This window comes from Oncorhynchus clarkii, chromosome 2 (genome assembly GCF_045791955.1).
Source record: "Oncorhynchus clarkii lewisi isolate Uvic-CL-2024 chromosome 2, UVic_Ocla_1.0, whole genome shotgun sequence".
Lineage (NCBI taxonomy): Eukaryota > Metazoa > Chordata > Actinopteri > Salmoniformes > Salmonidae > Oncorhynchus > Oncorhynchus clarkii.
The window spans coordinates 55,093,072-55,113,178 of record NC_092148.1 but is presented as its reverse complement, the minus strand read 5'-3'; the positions used below and the strand labels follow the sequence as shown (position 1 = coordinate 55,113,178).

At 44.5% G+C, this 20,107-nt stretch overlaps 1 protein-coding gene across 3 annotated transcripts in view; it reads left to right on the top strand.

Moving 5' to 3' along the window:
- The window catches only part of LOC139370062 (protein MON2 homolog), a 52,240-nt gene that overhangs the window by 6,157 nt on the left and 25,976 nt on the right, over positions 1-20,107 (top strand). For 2 of the 3 annotated variants that reach the window (XM_071109384.1, XM_071109376.1), the window contains exons 2-12: positions 7,547-7,610; positions 7,830-7,957; positions 9,485-9,616; positions 10,053-10,182; positions 10,791-10,888; positions 12,333-12,458; positions 15,885-16,079; positions 16,482-16,606; positions 16,767-16,906; positions 17,152-17,305; positions 19,867-20,057. In XM_071109384.1, the coding sequence (XP_070965485.1) occupies positions 7,547-7,610; positions 7,830-7,957; positions 9,485-9,616; positions 10,053-10,182; positions 10,791-10,888; positions 12,333-12,458; positions 15,885-16,079; positions 16,482-16,606; positions 16,767-16,906; positions 17,152-17,305; positions 19,867-20,057 (1,483 nt within the window). Of the gene's footprint in view, positions 1-4,271; positions 4,335-7,546; positions 7,611-7,829; positions 7,958-9,484; positions 9,617-10,052; positions 10,183-10,790; positions 10,889-12,332; positions 12,459-15,884; positions 16,080-16,481; positions 16,607-16,766; positions 16,907-17,151; positions 17,306-19,866; positions 20,058-20,107 lie in introns of those variants that run through there. The other variant, XM_071109391.1, reaches the window with a different exon arrangement.

The following is a 20,107-nucleotide window of genomic DNA, read 5'->3' as shown; positions in this document are numbered from 1 at the left end:
TATCTCTACTTGCACATCATCATCTGCACATAAATCACTCCAGTATTAATGCTAAATTGTAATTATTTTCGCCTCTATGGCCTATGTATTGCTTACCTGATTTAATAAGTAACATAAATAAGTGATCAGAGCTTTCACCTGGTCAGTCTGTCATGGAAAGAGTTCTTAATGTTTTGTATACCCCGTGATTGTGCACATATATATATATATATATATACAATGACGGCCTACCCCGGATGACGCTGGGCCAATTGGGCGCCGCCCTATGGGTCTCCAAATCAGTCGGATGTGATAGTCCCTGGTTCAAATCCAGGCTCTAATAACATACAAACAGTTGAAGTCGGAAGTTTACATACACTTAGGTTGGAGTCATTAATTGTGACTAGGGGGCAGTATTTTCATTTTTGGAGAAAAAAAACGTTCCCGTAGTAAACGGGATATTTTGTCAGGACAAGATGCTAGAATATGCATATAATTGACAGCTTAGGATAGAAAACACTCTAAAGTTTCCAAAACTGTAAAAATAGTGTCTGAGTATAACACAACTGATGTTGCAGGCGAAAGCCCGAGAAATCCAATCAGGAAGTGACTCATGTTTTGAAAGCGCTGCGTTCCAATGCATCCCTATTGAGCAGTGAATGGGCTATCAACCAGATTACTCTTTCTCCGTATTCCCCAAGGTGTCTACAGCATTGTGACGTAGTTTTACGCATTTATGTTGAAGAATACCCGTAAGCGGCTACATTGCGCAAGTGGTCGCCTGATGCCCCCAGAGAGATTCTCGCATAAAATACAGAGGTAGCCATTACTCCAATCGGTCCTACTGAAAAACGAATTGTCCCGATGGATATATTATCGAATAGATATTTGAAAAACACCTTGAGGATTGATTATAAACAACGTTTGCCATGTTTCTGTCGATATTCTGGAGCTAATTTGGAATATTTTTTGCCGTTTTCGTGACTGCAATTTCCGGGCGAATTCTCAGCCAAACGTGAAGAACAAACGGAGCTATTTTGCCTACAAAAATGATCTTTTTGGAAAAAAGGAACATTTGCTATCTAACTGGGAGTCTCGTGAGTGAAAACATCCGAAGCTCATCAAAGGTAAACTATTTAATTTGATTGCTTTTCTGATTTCTGTGACCAAGATACCTGCTGCTAGCTGGACAAAATGCTATGCTAGGCTATCGATAAATTTACACAAATGCTTGTCTAGCTTTGGCTGTAAAGCATATTTTGAAAATCTGAGATGACAGGGTGATTAACAAAAGGCTAAGCTGTGTCTCAATATATTTGTGATTTTCATGAATAGGAATATTTTCTAGGAATATTTATGTCCGTTGCGTTATGCTAATTAGTGTCAGGCGCCGATTACGCTCCCGAAGTCACTAGAGGTTAAAACTGGTTTTTCAGAACTCCACAACTTTCTTGTTAACAAACTATAGTTTAGGCAAGTCGGTTAGGACATCTACTTTGTGCATGACAATTCATTTTCCAACAATTGTTTACAGACAGATAATTTCACTGTATCACAATTCCAGTGGGTCAGAAGTTTATATACACTAAGTGGACTGTGCCTTTAAACAGCTTGGAAAATTCCGGAAAAGGATGTCATGGCCTTAGAAGCTTCTGATTGACTCAAAATTATGTCAATTAGCCAATTGGAGGTGTACCTGTGGTTGTATTTCAAGGCCTACCTTCAAACTCAGTGCCTCTTTGCTTGCCCTACTCTTCTACATTTGCACACACTGTACATAGATCTTTCTACTTTTTGTTTATTTTGTGTTATTGACTGTACATTTGTTCATGTGTAACTCTGTTGTTTTTGTCACACTGCGGTGCTTTATCTCAGCCAGGTTGCAGTTGTAAATGAGAACTTGTTCTCAACTGGCCTACCTGGTTAAATAAAGGTGAAATTAAAAAGGAAAGGGTTGGCTGAACAGAAAAACAATAATTTTGAAGAGAGTCATTTCCATTATTACTTTAGAGTGCAAAAATGGCAGTTATGGATGTTAGACATTCAAATCTTAATCAAAATATATCGTAACACATTTGTTGTCATTTAACTTAGCAATTTTTTAAGTTTCACGTATCAAATGTTATTGGTTAGATGTACGGGATACACATCGTATACACTGTCCAGTGAAATGCTTGCTTGCAGGTTCCTTCTCAATAATGGAACAACAATAAGAAAATATAAGAATATGAACATAAAGTAAATGGCTCGATAGAATATAATAATTATTTTAGTATAATACAGGAAGGCACAATTTATAGTCCAATATTTACATGTTTTGTAGAAGGGGGGGGGGGGGGGATTAGGAGCAAGTGTTTAAATTGTGCAGTATTTAGTCATCATAATAGGAGTCTAGTTTCTGTGTGCTAAGGTTTGGAGAGTCGGTGTAGGTGGTCAGTCCAGTTTAAGTGTTCAGCAGGTTGATGGCTTGTAGATAGATCTGTGTCTATCGATTTGGTAAGGGAGTGAACAGATTGTGGCTGGGGTGTGTGGCGTCCTTGATGATCCTGCGGGGCTTCCTCTCGCGCAGTTTTGAGTCCTTAGTGTTCATAACTAACACTGGGGAACAGCTGTGAGTGGAAAACCAATCTCTGTGGGCCCTTTCTGAAAGCCATGAAATTGTCCCAAAAGCACTTTTTGAGTTTTGGCATCGTGCTCTGTAACTCCAACATATAGCCTAGACAAGGGATAAGGAACTCTATCCTTGGGGGCCGGAGTGGTGTCACTTTCCCCCCCCCATCCCTAGCAAACGCAGCTGATTTTCAATGAATTGCATTCTAAACTGAAGATGATGATTATTGGAGTCAGGTGTGTTAGTTGGGGTTGAGGCAAAAGACACCAATCAGGCTCCCGAAGACTGGAGATGCCCATCCCTGATATAGACCTTAAGGATCATTATAACAGGGTTCCGTTTGTAAAATGACAGACCTTTTATTAGTGGATGCTCAGGGTTGACTTTCCCACGGAATTGCCCTTACACTGCAGTGTCTGTCGACTGTCTGGGAAACGTGGCATCTCCAGGAACACCGCAGTATTAATGAAAAGGGTTGTGCAGCCTCCTCCTTTACACCCCCGCCTGTACGGCTGAATGTGTCACGAAGACTTCAGACAGTCGGACAAAATAACACGCAGAAGAGTTAGAACCTTGAAGATCCAACGCAGCCGTTTTCATCTCAATATCAAATCATTTCTGGGTAACATTTTTAAGTAGCTTGCTGTGATCGTAAATCAATTAAAATAGTTCAAAAGAAACAAATAGCTTCTTAGCAAAGAGCAATTTCTCAAGCAACAATTTTGCGAGGACTGTCTGGGAGTGGTCTGAGTGAGGAAACTGAGCTTGATGTTGTTGGCAGAGACGTTTGTAATTTACTGTCTGGTGATGTCACCAGGCAGGCCAAAGCTCCCATCACACCAAAACAGGCTGAAATTTAAGGCAGTCTCTTCAAACAGCTTTCACACTAAAAGGGCATTATAATTTGACAGTATTATTCCAACCTTGTGGTGTAGAAATGTATATAAAACACAATATAGTTTTTGACTGCACTGGGACTTTAGGAAGAACTGACAAATTGTGAGACTATTGGATGAATTGAGGCTATACAGCAGCAGAACCAATGCTAAAATCTGCAGCGTGTTTCTCTGTCCGCATGTTCTCAGACCATCTATGAGCGGTTGAGCTAATGATGCTGGCCTTGGAGGGAAGTGGGGATGGGCACTATTAAAATAGTTTATATTTAGGAACTGGCTTGCGGGCGCATCCTACGTGACTTGGGGGAAGAGGTGCCACTCTGCTTGCTTGCAGCAGTGCGGGGATGGGCATGGGCCGATGTGTTGGACATGGTGGTAGAGGGAGAGGGTAGCCATACAGACTTGCGCTAGTTTGACAAACTTGTAGATGCCATAGGTTATCTGTCATGCCATCTAGTTGTGCCAGTCTTGACTGCATCAAATCGATATTAAGAAACTAAGATGGCTAGCTATCTTACCTAGGCTAATTGAGACTGTTTTGCTGCGCTTCTCGTCCTTGTCTACAACTCCTCCATTCAGATTAACCAATAGGGTTGTTCCATGTAATCTGAGAAATTAAACTAATTGATTGCACCCTAATTGGCCATTTTAATTTATTGGAATTATAGCACTTAACAGCCGATTTGAGTAATCCAAATGCGCCCTCTGTATTTGCAGGACATTCACACCGCTCTCAAACGGCTAAGTAGCTAGCTTCCTGGCTAGAAGGATGACGCGAGAAGGTAGCGTTAAACGGAGCCTGACCTCAGCAGGAACAAAAGAGAGGCTACTAAGTTCTCATCATAAAGGTACTTACAGAGGGTACTTGTGAGACAGACAGTGGTGTGGCAGACTGGTGATGCTGAGGCAGACTGAAATACACTGGATAGAAAAGTATGTGGACATCCCTTCAAATGAGTAGATTTGGTTATTTCAGCCACACCTGTTGCTGACAGGTGTATAAAATCAAGCACATAGCCACACAATCTCCATAGACAAACATTGGCAGGAGAATGGCCTTACTGAAGAGCTCAGTGACTTTCAACGTGGCACCATCATACGATGCCACCTTTCCAACAAGTCAGTTCGTCAAATTTCTGCTCTGCTAGAGCTACCCCGGTCAACTGTAAGTGCTGTTCTAGGAACTTCTAGGAACAACAATGGCTCAGTAGCAATGTCACAGACAATTTAATTTCGACAAAGCCTTTTCATTATTGAAGTAGGCAACAAAATAATTCTAAAATGGCAAAATGAATACTCTAGCAAGCATTAAAATACTAACGTCTGTTAGCATATTCAAATAACCGTGCCCATTCCTAGAGGAATGGAATGAGTTTGCATTCAGGCTGGTGCAAAACTTAATGAATAACACTAAAAACATTTAGTGAAGTTAGGTCTACCAGTGTGACCTGGTCCTCCTACCATTTGCCCTCAAGCTGCTTAAACTGTGTATGGACCTTCACAGTGGCTTCATACGCCCTTCTTCACTGTGGTTTGCAGAAATAAGTTTGAAACTGTCAGCTTGTAGTTTTTTGGGCTCCGTTGGGGGCAATTCCACGTAAACAGAGTAGTGCTGAGACTAAGATTTTATGTCAAACCAAAATCTTAACAAACCCTTCTAACTCTATGCACATGAACTGAACAATATCCACAGAAAATCTTAGTTGAAGAACTGTGTAGATGCTAAGTTACCAAACGGTAGATTGCTTTTTCGAAAGATTGACATAGATTTTCTGTTAATTTCTGAAGATTACGGTCATTTTGGTCAATTACGGGCAGCTTTGCAACCCTACTCTCTCCTTTGAAATCCCAGCAATCTGCTTCTGATTCAAGGCTCTCTGACTTGCTTAGTTATGTGACTGGTTGAAATCTCTGTGTGGTTCAATGCTCTTGATCTTCCTACAAGGTTTCAGCGGGAGGCAGTTCATTGTTTGCCTGGATTGCAGAACCCATAGCAAGTTTATTATTAAACCAGGCATGTTAGGCTACAACCTCATTGTTATAACTTTTTGTAATCGAGCACATTGTCCCCTGTCAACTGCTGTAACTTCAATAGCCAAGGTAACAAGACTAACGTCATGATGAGGAAGTGTCAGCTCCGCAACAGCTGCCCCCCCCACCCCCCACCCCCCATCAACAACACCTATAAAAAGAACCCGTTTGCCCTTTTCCCCCCTCAACACGGACTTTATTGTCCTTTTCTGGAGGCCTAACCATTTTTGTGACAGAGTTAATGTTCTCAACAACAAAAAACTGTCACCTGCCTGCCTGCTTCCCATTTTGAATATGAGCCACAGCCAATTGAACTTTATTTTCATTCACATCGTAGCATCGATATCTATATATCAGTCTTGGCAAGCTTTCAACGGGTCTACACCAGAAGGAGCGGAATGAATATTGGAGAAAGTTCCTCATCCCCTTCGTTCCCCATGAGAACGAAGGGGATGAGGGAGACTTACAATTGTCCAGGTGAACTTTAATTGGCGGTGTGGCGTGGTGATCGGACCTTTAGTTCGCCACAGTTTGGCTCGGTTCACCCTCTGAAGTATTAAGGCCCTGTTGCCTGGTAACCAAGGTTTTCAAAAGGTTGCGTCCTGTTGACTCCCGTCTTCTTCCGTGCGTCCTTGTGGCAGTTTAAATGAAATAGGAAGTGATGTTACTGTATAGAAGGTAGGAGAGGTCAAACACTGCAGCGTAGCGCAGTACAGCAGCCACGGTCAGATAGTTTCTCACGCTCTGTCTTCCTAAGTGGTTTAACATCCTATGAATAGGGGTTGACTGGTTATTGTCGTTATTCATATCAAATGAATGACATGCTGAGGTGTTGCACACTGTTCGCAAGCTAGGCCTTTTGTGGTCACGTTACCTGGACGAAACCCTTGCTTCAGCTATGCATGTTTGAGTATGGAAGAGAGGCAGTGACTAGAACAGGATGTTTTGTCTTCACTTGGAACACCAATCCAATCTTCTTCTTTTTTCAATTTAACTTGGGACTAGAATTGTGAGCAGTTGCCAAGAAACAATGTCGAAACACTTCTTTCTGGCAAATGTGGCACTTGACGTCATTTCAATTCTGATTATTAAATGTAGGGAGTCTGTGAATAGTCCTTTGTTTATCGGTGTGACATTTTCGTGGTCGGGTCAGCCTATGAAATATTGGACACTGACAGTATGTTTATGTAGGCTATAAGCCCAGTCCGTATCACGGTGCATAGGCAATTGTTAATGATCTGCTTGCTGTTGTGGTTGGTTTAGGGATGGGAAGAAAAGAACAAGGCAAGAGAAGCACGGAAAAAGAGCGGTGGAGAACGAGGGGGCGACGTTGGAGAGAGGGAGAATATCTTGACAGCTGCAGTTGCTGTAGAGAGATAAAGAGGCCTCTGTTGACTGCTGAAAGCACAGCATACATTCCCTCTCCTTCCCTCCTTCTCTCTCCTTCGCTCTCTCCTCTCTCTCCTTCGCTCTCTCCTCTCTCTCTCCTTCTCTCTCTCTCCTTCTCTCTCTCTCCTTCTCTCTCTCTCCTTCTCTCTCTCTCCTTCTCTCTCTCCTTCTCTCTAGAGGCGTTGCTACAGATCCTGGTTCGATTTCAGGCTGTATCACAACCGGCCTGAGATTGGGAGTCCCATAGACCCAGCGCAATTGTCCCAGCGCTGTTAGGGTTTGGCCGTCATTGTGAATAAGTATTTGTTCTTAACTGTCTTGCCTAGTTAAATACAATTACATAAATAAAACATGTCAGGCAGGACAGCTCCACAAAAGAGAAATCAATATGGTTCCCCCTCTGTCTCCTCTCAGGTAAAGGGATTTACTCAAGGTTAACTGCTCCCAGACCTCAATGTTTCTGGCCACGCTTGTGTTCTCTGCCCTCTGTGTTCTCTCTCTGAGGATCATTAATAAGGACGAGGAGATGTCTACCTCGGGTGTAACGGTGGAGGTGCTAACGCATCATCAGCGGTCTCATCATAAGGAACGTATAAGTAAATGTAATCTTAATGGGCCTCTTATCTGTGATTTCCTACAGGCTGCCGAGTCCGGGATCGTCAAGATCAAGACCATCGCGGCGAGGAACACCGACATCTTGGCGTGTAAGTGAAGGAGGGAGGGACATCCATAAATACCTTGTGTACGTTTGTGCGAGAGAGATGTTTTTGCTGAACCAGTTATCCACGTACAGATCGGTGATTAGGCCTAATTCAAACAAGCGAAGCATGCGCTCCAAAAGAGATGCCCAAGGTGTGGTTGTGTTCTACAACAGCTGCCTGATTTGATGTGTGAACTGTGCCCGTGTATCGTCTCCCCCTTAGCCCTGAAGGAGAACAGCTCGGAGGTGGTCCAGCCGTTCCTGATGGGCTGTGGCACCAAGGAGCCCAAGATCACCCAGCTGTGTCTGGCTGCTGTCCAGAGACTCATGACCCACGAGGTGGTGTCTGAGGTGAGGAACACAGGACCACTATGGGGCTAATCCCAATTTCCGATGTTTCACTTAGTCATGTGTTGATGTCCTTGGGAGACTAAGGGGATGTTTTAGGCTCGCCCCTAACGCTTTTATAATCACTTTGATTGATAATCCATTAGAATTGCATTATCAATGTGTGTACCGTGGTGATTGAGAAGGATGAATTATTTAGGAGGGAAATGGTCCTAGCTGATGTCAAACCTGCTGTGACTCGTATATTTTTAAGCCCAGTGAAATGCACACTGTGCTAAATGCCGGGACAGTTGAAAGTGGTGGTGTGCTCTCTTGTTCCTGCATGGTCGCTGCTACACAATAGACATTCTACGTTCTCATTCTAAGCCCGGTGAACAGTGCTTTGGTCTGGATGAAGGCCTGCGTTTGAAGTCGGGGGCAGGGCGAGCACATTATTCGGAGCCTGGGCTTATACCACTTTAAATACCACCGACTCTAACTGAGAGGGTGGGTTTTCTACTTTTTGCTTCACACTGCATTGCAAAGCCTCGTCTCTGTAAAAACACTACCTACACCTCAACATGGAACCCAGGCTATTGTGACTGGCTCCCCCCCGGTTGAGGCCAGTTTACTTGACTTGCCTGGTGTTATCAGGGACACCTTGACCGACCGGCTAGCCAGCCAGGCCTACTGTGTGAATAAGAACACCCTGACTGACTGTCTCCCTGCCCGCCTGACTGCCTGTGTTCGCCATGCCTGTCTGGCTGTGTTTACGTGCTATCAGCAGACTCCCTGCCTGGAGCCTTCTGCCACGCTCCAGCACCTCCCCTCTATATATCACTGTCTGTGTGTCTGTAAGCCCAGGGCTTAACTACTAGGACACACTTTTAAATGGATAGTTGTTGGCTCTCAAGTCTCTATGGGAACAGCTAGCATGTCATTGTGCTAACGCTAGTAGCACTGCACCCCTCTCCCCCTGTTAGTAGCAATGCATCCAAACTCCTCCCCCACCTGCTTCCCCTGCCACCACTGCAGAAAAATATCTTAGGGGTAACACTGGACACGGGGAAGAGGAACGAAGCTCCTGCAGTATTGATTAAATGTATTGGTTTTAATGAGTGAAAGGGTGTCAGTTTTGCCTTAGGAAGAAAATGACCTGTCATGGTTCCCGTTTGCTGCCACTTTTGAAGGACAGGTTATTTATTTTCAACTGACTACTTCCCTCAGTTCCACTGGTTTTGTACGAGTTCTGTTGGTTTGTTCTGACCTCAGGATGTGACACAAGGAAAATGGAGTGCCACAGTTGCTGGGTTTGGTGTAATGAAGGTGCGTGCCTCGCCGACCCTGATGTATTCAGAGCTGGTCCGGTCGGCTGCTCCCCTGTGTGTCTGTGTCTAATTCTCTGTTGATCTGTGTGTACGTGTCTGTGAGCTCTAGTGCTGCTGTCACTTGCTCTGTTCTGTCACATTCCCTGTTGATTGTGACCGTGACTGTCGCTGCCTCCTTGATGTACAAGTAGGCTACAAGTCTGTGTGTGTGTGTGTTCACCAGGCTGCAGCAGGGAACATCATTAACATGCTGTGGCAGTTGATGGAGAACGGGCTGGAGGAACTGAAGCTGCTGCAGACTGTCCTAGTGCTGCTCACCACCAACACTGTAGTACATGACGAAATACTCTCCAAGGTACCCCGAACTGCACACTGTCTACAAACACCAAATGTTGTCATGAATGCACACAGTCACACATCAGACAAACACCAAATGTTGTCATGAATGCACAAAGTCGCACATCATACAAACACGGGTATCTTGCCTCATGTTACATACAGAAGGTTAATATTTTCCCCCACATTGCAGACGTTGCATACATTCACAGTCCAGTCAGATAGAACATGCTTAGTCCCACACACGTCTCATATTTGCCCTTGAAATCATGTGCTATTCTAGTTGGTTTCCACGTGCATGTGAATCCAGATGTGTGCCTGAGTCAATCTGTCTACGTTCAATTGTCCATACTAACATACCACTTAGAATGCATTCCCCAGTGCATGGCTTGATAGCCTATGTTAGGCTGAATATTGTAACAGAACCTGTCTCCTCTCCCCTCGTTCCCTCCCAGGCCATCGTGCTGTGTTTCCGCCTGCACTTCACCAAGGACAACATCACCAACAATACGGCCGCCGCCACCGTGAGACAGGTCGTCACCGTGGTCTTTGAGAGGATGGTCGCCGAGGACGAGCGCTTCAAAGGTTAGGGTCGGGAGGGCTCATGGGAAATTGAGTTATTCTAGGACTGAACCGTTTCTGTCCTTCTGTATTCTGCATCACACTTTCTCTCTCTTACCCTCCTCCTCCTCTAACTTTGAACCTGTCACAGAGTAAGGGAAGGGAGTTAGTTTCTCCTTAGATTGCCTAAAGCTGCTTATCCGGTGATTTAAGCCTGAGTTCAATGAATACATAATGAGTTTTTGTTTGGCCCTGTCAGATTTCACACTGCTGTCTTCCCACTCTGCATTCTTGGTTTAGTATGTGAGCTAGGATTGAGAATCACTGTTTAATTAAGTGACTTTTCCCTCTTGTAGTGGGTGTTGGATAGGTCTTTTCTGCGAGTGTGTTATTTAATGGTATGTGGACTGTCTGTCTGTCTGTCTGTCTGTCTGTCTGTCTGTCTGTCTGTCTGTTTGCTCGTGAGCGATTGATCCCTCCAGGCTTGTATCCACAGCTGTGTCCAATGACTGTCTCTCCCATGTGTTCTTTCCCCCTCTCTCCTCCTCACACTCTCTTCTCCCCTCTCCCTCTCGTCCTTACCCCCACACCTCCCTCCCCTCCCCTTCTCCTCACCTCCCTCTCTCCTCCAGGCATCGTGGAGCAGCCTACTCCAGTCCAGGGTAACACGAACCGGAGGTCTGTCAGCACCCTGCGGCCCAGTGCTAAAGACGCCTACATGCTGTTCCAGGTACGTCCTCCATACCTCTCACTGTACCCCACCTGCACCCTTTCGCCCATCAGAAGAGGGGGTATAGATAGGGTTTACCCGATGAATGAGGGCAGGAGAAGGGAGGGAAGGAGAAGGGAGGGAACAACTTTGTGTAATGAAATACAACCAGGCTGTCTTTATATACAAAAGTATGAGGGGACCCCATCAAATTACTGGCTTTGGCTATTTCAGCCACACCCATTGCTGAGAGGTTTCTAAAATCAAGCACACAGCCATGCAATCTCCGTAGTCAAATATTGGCAGTAGAATGGCCTTACTGAAGAGCTCAGTGAATTTCAACGTGTCACCATCATCATCCTACAAGTCAGTTCGTCAAATTTCTGCCCTGCTAGAGTTGCCCCGGTCAACTGTAAGTGCTGTTATTTTGAAGTGGAAACGTCTAGCAACAACAACAGGCTCAGCCGCGAAGCGGTAGGCCACACAAGCTCACACAATGGGACCTGCGAGTGCTGAAGTGTGTAGCACGTAAAAACGATCTGTCCTCTGTTGCAACACTCACTATTGAGTTCCAAACTGCCTCTGGAAGCAACATCAGCACAATAACTTTGTCGGGAGCTTCATGAAATGGGTTTCCATGGCCGAGCATCTGTACACCATGCACAATGTCAAGCTTTTCGGCTGGAGTGGTGTTAAGGTCGCCGCCATTTGGACTCTGGAGCAGTGGAAACGCTTTCTCTGGAGTGATGAATCACGCTTCAACATCTTGTAGTCTAAAGGACGAATCTGGGTTTGTCGGATGCCAGGAGAACGCTACCAACCCGAATGAATAGTGCCAACTGTGAAGTTTGTGGAGGAGGAATAATGATCTGGGGCTGTTTTTCATGGTTTTGGCTAGGACAAATCTTAACGCTACAGCATACAATGACATTCTAGACGATTCTGTGCTGCAACTTTGTGGCAACAATTTGGGGAAGGCCCTTTCCTGTTTCAGCATGACAATGCCCCTGTGCACAAAGCAAGGTCCATGCAGAAATGGTTTGTTGAGATCGGTGTGGAAGAACTTGGTTGGCCAGCACAGAGCCCTGACCTCAACCCCATCGAACACCTTTGGGATGAATTGGAATACCGACTGCTAGCCAGGGCTAATCACCCAACATCAGTGCCCGACCTCACTAATGCTCTTGTGGCTGAATGGAAACAAGTCCCCACAGCAATGTTACAACATCTAGTGGAAAGCCTTCCCAGAAGAGTGGAGTCTGCTATTTCAGCAAAGCGTGGACCAACTCCATATTAATGCCCATGATTTTGGAATGAGATGTTTGACGAGCAGGTGTCCACATACTTTTGGTCATGTATGTACAGCCTAGATTTACAGACTGCCTCTGATACAATGCTAGTAGCTGTATCCAGCTGTCCTATGTGCATGTCTATATTGCTATGTTTGTTGTGTGTGTCTATCCAGGACCTATGTCAGCTAGTGAATGCTGATGCCCCCTACTGGCTGGTTGGGATGACAGAAATGACGAGGACGTTTGGTCTGGAGCTCCTGGAGTCAGTCCTCAACGACTTCCCTGGGGTCTTCCTGCAGGTAAACACGCAACATAATACACAGGATTTTTGCAATCGCAATTTTGTTTTTGCAAAATCAACAATTCACCATGCGAGGGCTTGCAATTCTGACCAATCATTAGAAAAATAGGTTTCCGCATGGTCAAGATACCAGGATTATGACTTGAAATTCCAGGTTTAGCATCACGATACTCTATACCGAAATGATACCGCAGCAAAAAAAATAACATGTATTAGCTAAAGTCTAAATAACCACTGGGCTTTCTTTTCTTTGAACAATATGTTGATAACTGGTAAAACAACAAATAGAGTATATTCTATTCAATATAACATGTACTTAAAAAAATCTGTCTTGACTGGTCGCAATACAGAGCATAAGGAAAGTGTTCAGACCCCTGGACTTTTTCCACATTTTGTTATATTACAGCTTATTCTAACATTTTTATTAAAGAAAATACTCATCAATCTTCACAAAATACCCCATAATGACAAAGTGGAAAGTTTTTTTTCTTTTTTTTATACATAAAACCCCCCCCAGAAATATTAGTATTCAGTATTCAGACCCTTTGCTATGAGACTCGAAATTGAGCTCCGGTGCATCCTGTTTCCATTAATCCTGTTTCTACAACTTGATTGGAGTCCACTTGTGGTAAATTCAATTGATTGGACATGATTTGGAAAGGCACACACCTGTCTATATAAGGTCCCACAGTTGACAGTTCATGTCAGAGCAAAAACCAAGCTATGAGGTCAAATGAATTGTCTGTAGAGCTCCAAGACAGGATTGTGTCAAGGCACAGATCTGGGGAAGGGTACCATAAAATATCTGCAGCGTTGAATGTCCCCAAGAACACAATCGTCTGTATCATTCCTAAATGGAAGAAGTTCCAAGGCTTTTCCTAGAGCTGGCCGCCGGGCCAAACTGAGCAATCAGGGGAGAAGGGCCTTGGTCAGGGAGGTAACCAAGATCCCGATGGTCACTCTGACAGAGCTCCAGAGTTTCTGTGTGGCGATGGGAGAACCATCCAGAAGGACAACCATCTCTGCAGCACTCCACCGATCAGGCCTTTATGGTTGTGGCCAGACGGATGCCACTCCTCAATAAAAGGCACATGACAGCCCGCATGTAGTTTGCCAAGAGGCACCTAAAGGACTCTCAGACCATGAGAAGCAAGATTCTCTGGTCTGATGAAACCAAGATTGAAATCTTTGGTCTGAATTCACGTCCGGAGGAAACCTGGCACCATCCCTATGGTGAAGTATGGTGGCAGCATCATGCTGTGTGGATGTTTTTCAGCGGCAGCAACTGGAAGACTAGTCAGGATCGAGGAAAGATCAACGGAGCAAAGTACAGAGATGCTCAATAAAAACCTGCTCCAGAGCGCTCAGAACCTCAGACTGGGGCGAAGGTTCACCTTCCAACAGGACAACGACCCTCAGCACACAGCCAGAGCCCGGACTTGAACCCGATCTAACATCTCTAGAAAGACCTGAAAACGCACCCCATCCAACCTGACAGAGCTTTAGAGGATCTGCAGAGAATGGAGGAACTCCCCAAGTACACGTGTGCCAAGCTTGTAGCATCATACCGCAAAATACTTGATGTTATAATCACTGAGAAAGATGCTTCAACAAAGTACTGAGTAAAGGGTCTGAATACTTATGTAAATGTCATATTTCATTTTTTTTTTTTTTTTTTTTTGTAAAAAACATTAACCTGTGTTACCTTTGTCATTATGGGTTATTGTGTGTAGATTTATGAAGGAAAAACAACTATGTAATGAATTTTAGAATAAGGCTGTAATGTAACAAAATGTGTAAAAAGTGAAGGGGTCTGAATACTTTCTGAATCCACTGTAATTACTTCTTTAGTAATTCAAGTTGGAAATTCAAACATTGCAGATTTGTAAAAATCTATTTCCGATGCAACAGCGTACCAATCAGCTACCAATTTGATAGCCGATACAGCACAGCTTAGTAATCAGCTATCTGAACCTGCATGACATGAGCCATCCACGCGCTCTCCCTGCTTGGATAGAAAGTTGAGTAAAACTATTCATGCCAAATAATAGTCAGCTCACGCTCAAAACACTAGCTTACTAGAAACGGTTTAATTATGCGAGGTACTATCTATATGAACTATACTATACTATCTATATATATACCGTATTTATCTGCTATTTATAAACCTTTTACAAAAAATGGCATATCAAATAGCCTAACAGTGAGGGCAAAAAGTATTCGGTTTGAGGATAAGTTCAGACACTATATTGTTGAAGTCGGCAGGTTTTGCTGGCTAAAAGCCTACACTAATGGTCTGCAATGTTCAAGGTAAATGAAATTGGATCAAACTTGAGCGACTACCCTGTTTCTCCTGGAGTCCTCTTTCTTTTGTGCACATGTTTTCACCACGGCCTGTAGGCCCAACTGTTCTATACCGAGTGTTGCCAACCCATACAGTCTTTCCTGAGACACATTGTGTGTTGTATGTCCATTGCGCTGCGCACAATTTAAACGTAGTCTTGAAGGATGCGTGTCGGGACACAAAAGAGAGAAGGGACTGTTGATATTTGCAACACCCCAACTCAAATGCCGGTTCACCAGTATGAAAGAAATCGCAAACAGCTTTTTTTTTGTTTTAAGGCCTCAAGAACTGATTATCTGTTTGCATCTGTCAATTTATTGGCTGTCCTGTATCCAGACCATCTGTCCTCTCCTTCTGTAACATGTTGAGAGCCGGCAATTAAGGAGAATGAGAGGCTCAATTAAAGACGTTGCAGAACTGCTGTATTTGAAGCACCCCTCCCTTCTGCCCAGTTTCCCTGATGTTGCTACGGCAATCAAGCTGTTTTTTACCATCCCTGTAACTGTCGCTTCTACGGAGAAATTGTTTTCTGATCTTAAATTCTACTAAGAACTACCTATAAGAAGCTTTTCGGTCTGATATGCGTTTTTGAACACTTGAGTAAGCTTCAGTCATTGCACTGGCGCCGTTGTAGCCTTGACCACAGCATTTCTTCACCGATATCCCCTTATACTTTCAATCTGTTACTTTTGTTTTTTGTTCAAGGCCTGAGGCACTTTTTTTTAAGTCCCATTCCTAAAGAAAAACACTTTGCTTCCTACTTCATATGGGAATTAAAAAGGTTTATGAATGACTTTTTGGAGGGTTACTGTCAAAATGATTTATTAAATACATTTTAAGGACATTGATGACATGCACTTGGGGCCCCCAGAGGTACGACAGTGAGGACGTAATATAATAGGATACAGTAAAGTATAGTACAATATAATGCAATACAATTGAGTATTATATGCATTGAAATAGAAAAACTATCATCTCGATGTAGGTGTGTGTCTTGTATTTGTACTGTGACCCCCACCTCCTGCTGACCCCACCCGTTGCCCTCTGACCTTTAACCTCTGCCCTCTGACCCCTATATAGCACCAGGAGTTCAGCTTCCTGCTGAAGGAGCGTGTTTGTCCGCTGGTCATCAAGCTGTTCTCCCCCAACATCAAGTTCCGCCAGGGGAGCAGCAGCGCTGCCTCGCCGGCCCCTGTAGAAAAACCCTACTTCCCCATCTGCATGAGGCTGCTCAGAGTGGTGTCTGTGCTCATCAAACACTTCTACAGCCTACTGGTGAGTCCCGGGGGTTATCAAACACTTCTACAGCCTACTGGTGAGTCCCGGGGATAATCAAACACTTCTACAGCCTACTGGTGAGTCCCGGGGGTTATCAAACACTTCTACAGCCTACTGGTGAGTCCCGGGGATAATCAAACACTTCTACAGCCTACTGGTGAAAGTCAGTTACAGTAGTTACTACCTAATACTGTGTTCTCTGTACCTAAATCATCAAACAACTACAGTTGTAGTAGCCAAGGCATGAACTATAGTTTGGGTCAATTCCATTTTTGATTTCAGTCAATTCAGGAGGTTAACTGAAATTCAAATCCTGTTGTCTTCTTATTGTAGAGACCTCCATATGTGGATAGTTATCTTGGGGATCTGAGGATTGAGGTGTGTTTGTCTGTGTTGTAGGTGACGGAGTGTGAGATCTTCTTGTCCCTGTTGGTGAAGTTCCTGGATGGGGAGAAGCCTCAGTGGCTCAGAGCCGTGGCCGTGGAGTCCGTCCACAGGCTGTGTGTACAGCCACACCTGCTACGGTGAAGAGGAGGAGCGCACCCTCAACACACACATCACTGACCTCACCATACGACACTAACCTTACCACACACACAAACACACACAACCTCAACAATCTCCATATTCTATATATTTTTTTTAAAAGAAACTTTCGCGACATCCTTTCTCGCCTCCCTCCAGGTCTTTCTGCCAGTCCTATGACATGAAGCAGCACTCCACCAAGGTGTTCCGGGACATCGTTAACGCCCTGGGCTCCTTCATCCAGTCCCTCTTCATCGTCCCCAACACAGGCAACCCTGCTGCCACCAATGCCCCTGCTGGTGAGGACCACACTTAGAAGGAGCTAATGTTGTCTTTATCGGTGTTACAGCTTGAGACTGTAGTTGGGTAGAAAGTAAAGAAGAGGAATATCTAGGGTAGGATTAGGCAACTCATGAGGGTATGGAAGGTTCTGGTCTGCAGGTTGTGAAGGCTTTGGTTCCGGCTCAAAACTAACAGCAATCTTTTGCTCTCTTTTTCTTCCTTCCCTCCCCCCTTCCATTCCTCCATCTCTCTCCCTCCCGAGGTGGGTCTGGGTCGGGGGCCCAGGCGGCTGCCCAGGGTGGTCCAGGAGCCGGAGGTCAGGGTGGGAGTCTGATCACTCAGGCTGCCTTCGAGTACCGCGGTACTTGGATCCCCCTCATGACCGTCAGTGTGCAGGGCAGCGCCAAGGCTACCTAGTGAGTAGTACTATATAAATATGTATATGTGTGTGTATATATATATATATGTGTTTCGTTCCCCCCCCCCCCGTGGTTTAAAATCAAACTGTTTCTCTCTGGTTCAACTGTCTCCAATAGACTGTGTCCCAATAGACCGTGTCCATAGCTAGATGTCTAGTGTGTGTGTGTGATATATATATATATATATACAGTGCCTTGCGAAAGTATTCGGCCCCCTTGAACTTTGCGACCTTTTGCCACATTTCAGGCTTCAAACATAAAGATATAAAACTGTATTTTTTTGTGAAGAATCAACAACAAGTGGGACACAATCATGAAGTGGAACGACATTTATTGGATATTTCAAACTTTTTTAACAAATCAAAAACTGAAAAATTGGGTGTGCAAAATTATTCAGCCCCTTTACTTTCAGTGCAGCAAACTCTCTCCAGAAGTTCAGTGAGGATCTCTGAATGATCCAATGTTGACCTAAATGACTAATGATGATAAATACAATCCACCTGTGTGTAATCAAGTCTCCGTATAAATGCACCTGCACTGTGATAGTCTCAGAGGTCCGTTAAAAGCGCAGAGAGCATCATGAAGAACAAGGAACACACCAGGCAGGTCCGAGATACTGTTGTGAAGAAGTTTAAAGCTGGATTTGGATACAAAAAGATTTCCCAAGCTTTAAACATCCCAAGGAGCACTGTGCAAGCGATAATATTGAAATGGAAGGAGTATCAGACCACTGCAAATCTACCAAGACCTGGCCGTCCCTCTAAACTTTCAGCTCATACAAGGAGAAGACTGATCAGAGATGCAGCCAAGAGGCCCATGATCACTCTGGATGAACTGCAGAGATCTACAGCTGAGGTGGGAGACTCTGTCCATAGGACAACAATCAGTCGTATATTGCACAAATCTGGCCTTTATGGAAGAGTGGCAAGAAGAAAGCCATTTCTTAAAGATATCCATAAAAAGTGTCGTTTAAAGTTTGCCACAAGCCACCTGGGAGACACACCAAACATGTGGAAGAAGGTGCTCTGGTCAGATGAAACCAAAATTGAACTTTTTGGCAACAATGCAAAACCTTATGTTTGGCGTAAAAGCAACACAGCTGAACACACCATCCCCACTGTCAAACATGGTGGTGGCAGCATCATGGTTTGGGCCTGCTTTTCTTCAGCAGGGACAGGGAAGATGGTTAGAATTGATGGGAAGATGGATGGAGCCAAATACAGGACCATTCTGGAAGAAAACCTGATGGAGTCTGCAAAAGACCTGAGACTGGGACGGAGATTTGTCTTCCAACAAGACAATGATCCAAAACATAAAGCAAAATCTACAATGGAATGGTTCAAAAATAAACATATCCAGGTGTTAGAATGGCCAAGTCAAAGTCCAGACCTGAATCCAATCGAGAATCTGTGGTAAGAACTGAAAACTGCTGTTCACAAATGCTCTCCATCCAACCTCACTGAGCTCGAGCTGTTTTGCAAGGAGGAATGGGAAAAAATTTCAGTCTCTCGATGTGCAAAACTGATAGAGACATACCCCAAGCGACTTACAGCTGTAATCGCAGCAAAAGGTGGCGCTACAAAGTATTAACTTAAGGGGGCTGAATAATTTTGCACGCCCAATTTTTCAGTTTTTGATTTGTTAAAAAAGTTTGAAATATCCAATAAATGTCGTTCCACTTCATGATTGTGTCCGACTTGTTGTTGATTCTTCACAAAAAATTACAGTTTTATATATTTATGTTTGAAGCCTGAAATGTATCAAAAGGTCGCAAAGTTCAAGGGGGCCGAATACTTTCGCAAGGCACTGTATGTATATATATATATATATATCACTAATCTATCTCTCTATCTCTCTATCACTCACTCACTCACTCACTCATCTAGCTATGGACACGGTCTATTGGAGACAGTTGAACCAGAGAGAAACAGTTTGATTTTAAACCACGGGGGGGGGCGGACAAAACTATGTCCGTTATCAAAAGCCTAGACACCCTGGGGGACAGTTGGCCTGTAAATGTTGTCATTATTCTACTCTAACAAGCTGCTGTCTTTGAGTGAGGAGACAGCGGCAGGAACAGAGAGAACACAAACACAGCAGACACCCCATGACACACACTATGCCTGTTAGAGGGAAGGAATGAGTTGATTTAGCTGTGGATTCGTTGGCCTAACTCTGCTCTCTCTGATTCAGAGGGGTTGGGTTAAACGCGGAAGGCGCATTTCAGTAGAATGCGTACAGTTGTACAACTGGCTAGGTATCCCCCTTTCCCTTTATGCATGGGTCATGAGCAAGGGAATGTGATCTGTTGTCTGTAATTATGAGGAGATTGAGCAATGCTGGTGTTTTGATAGACTAGAGAATTAAACTGGTTGGTTTGTTTGTTGATGCAGGACAGAGTTGTCAGTCAACATTGTCTAACACAGCTCGTCATGTGTCTGTAATGAACACATGGCCAGGGAAAGCTGATCCTGCAGCAGTGTGTGTGTAGACACACACACGACACACATACACAATGCGTCATATCATACGTTTCCCTTTCCTCTTCCCTGCCCCAGTCTGGAGATGTTGGACAAGGTGGAGCCCCCGTCCATCCCAGAGGGTTATGCCATGTCTGTGGCCTTCAGCGCCCTGCTGGACCTGGTCCGAGGCATCACCTCCATGATAGAGAGAGAACTGGCCAAGGAGGAGGAGGAGGTGGCTGTACGCAGGGAGGCCAACCCAGACCAGAACGCCCAAGCTGAGCCTGGTGAAGAGGGGGGATGAGGGAGGGTCGGGGGGCTAGGACCGGGGCTCTTC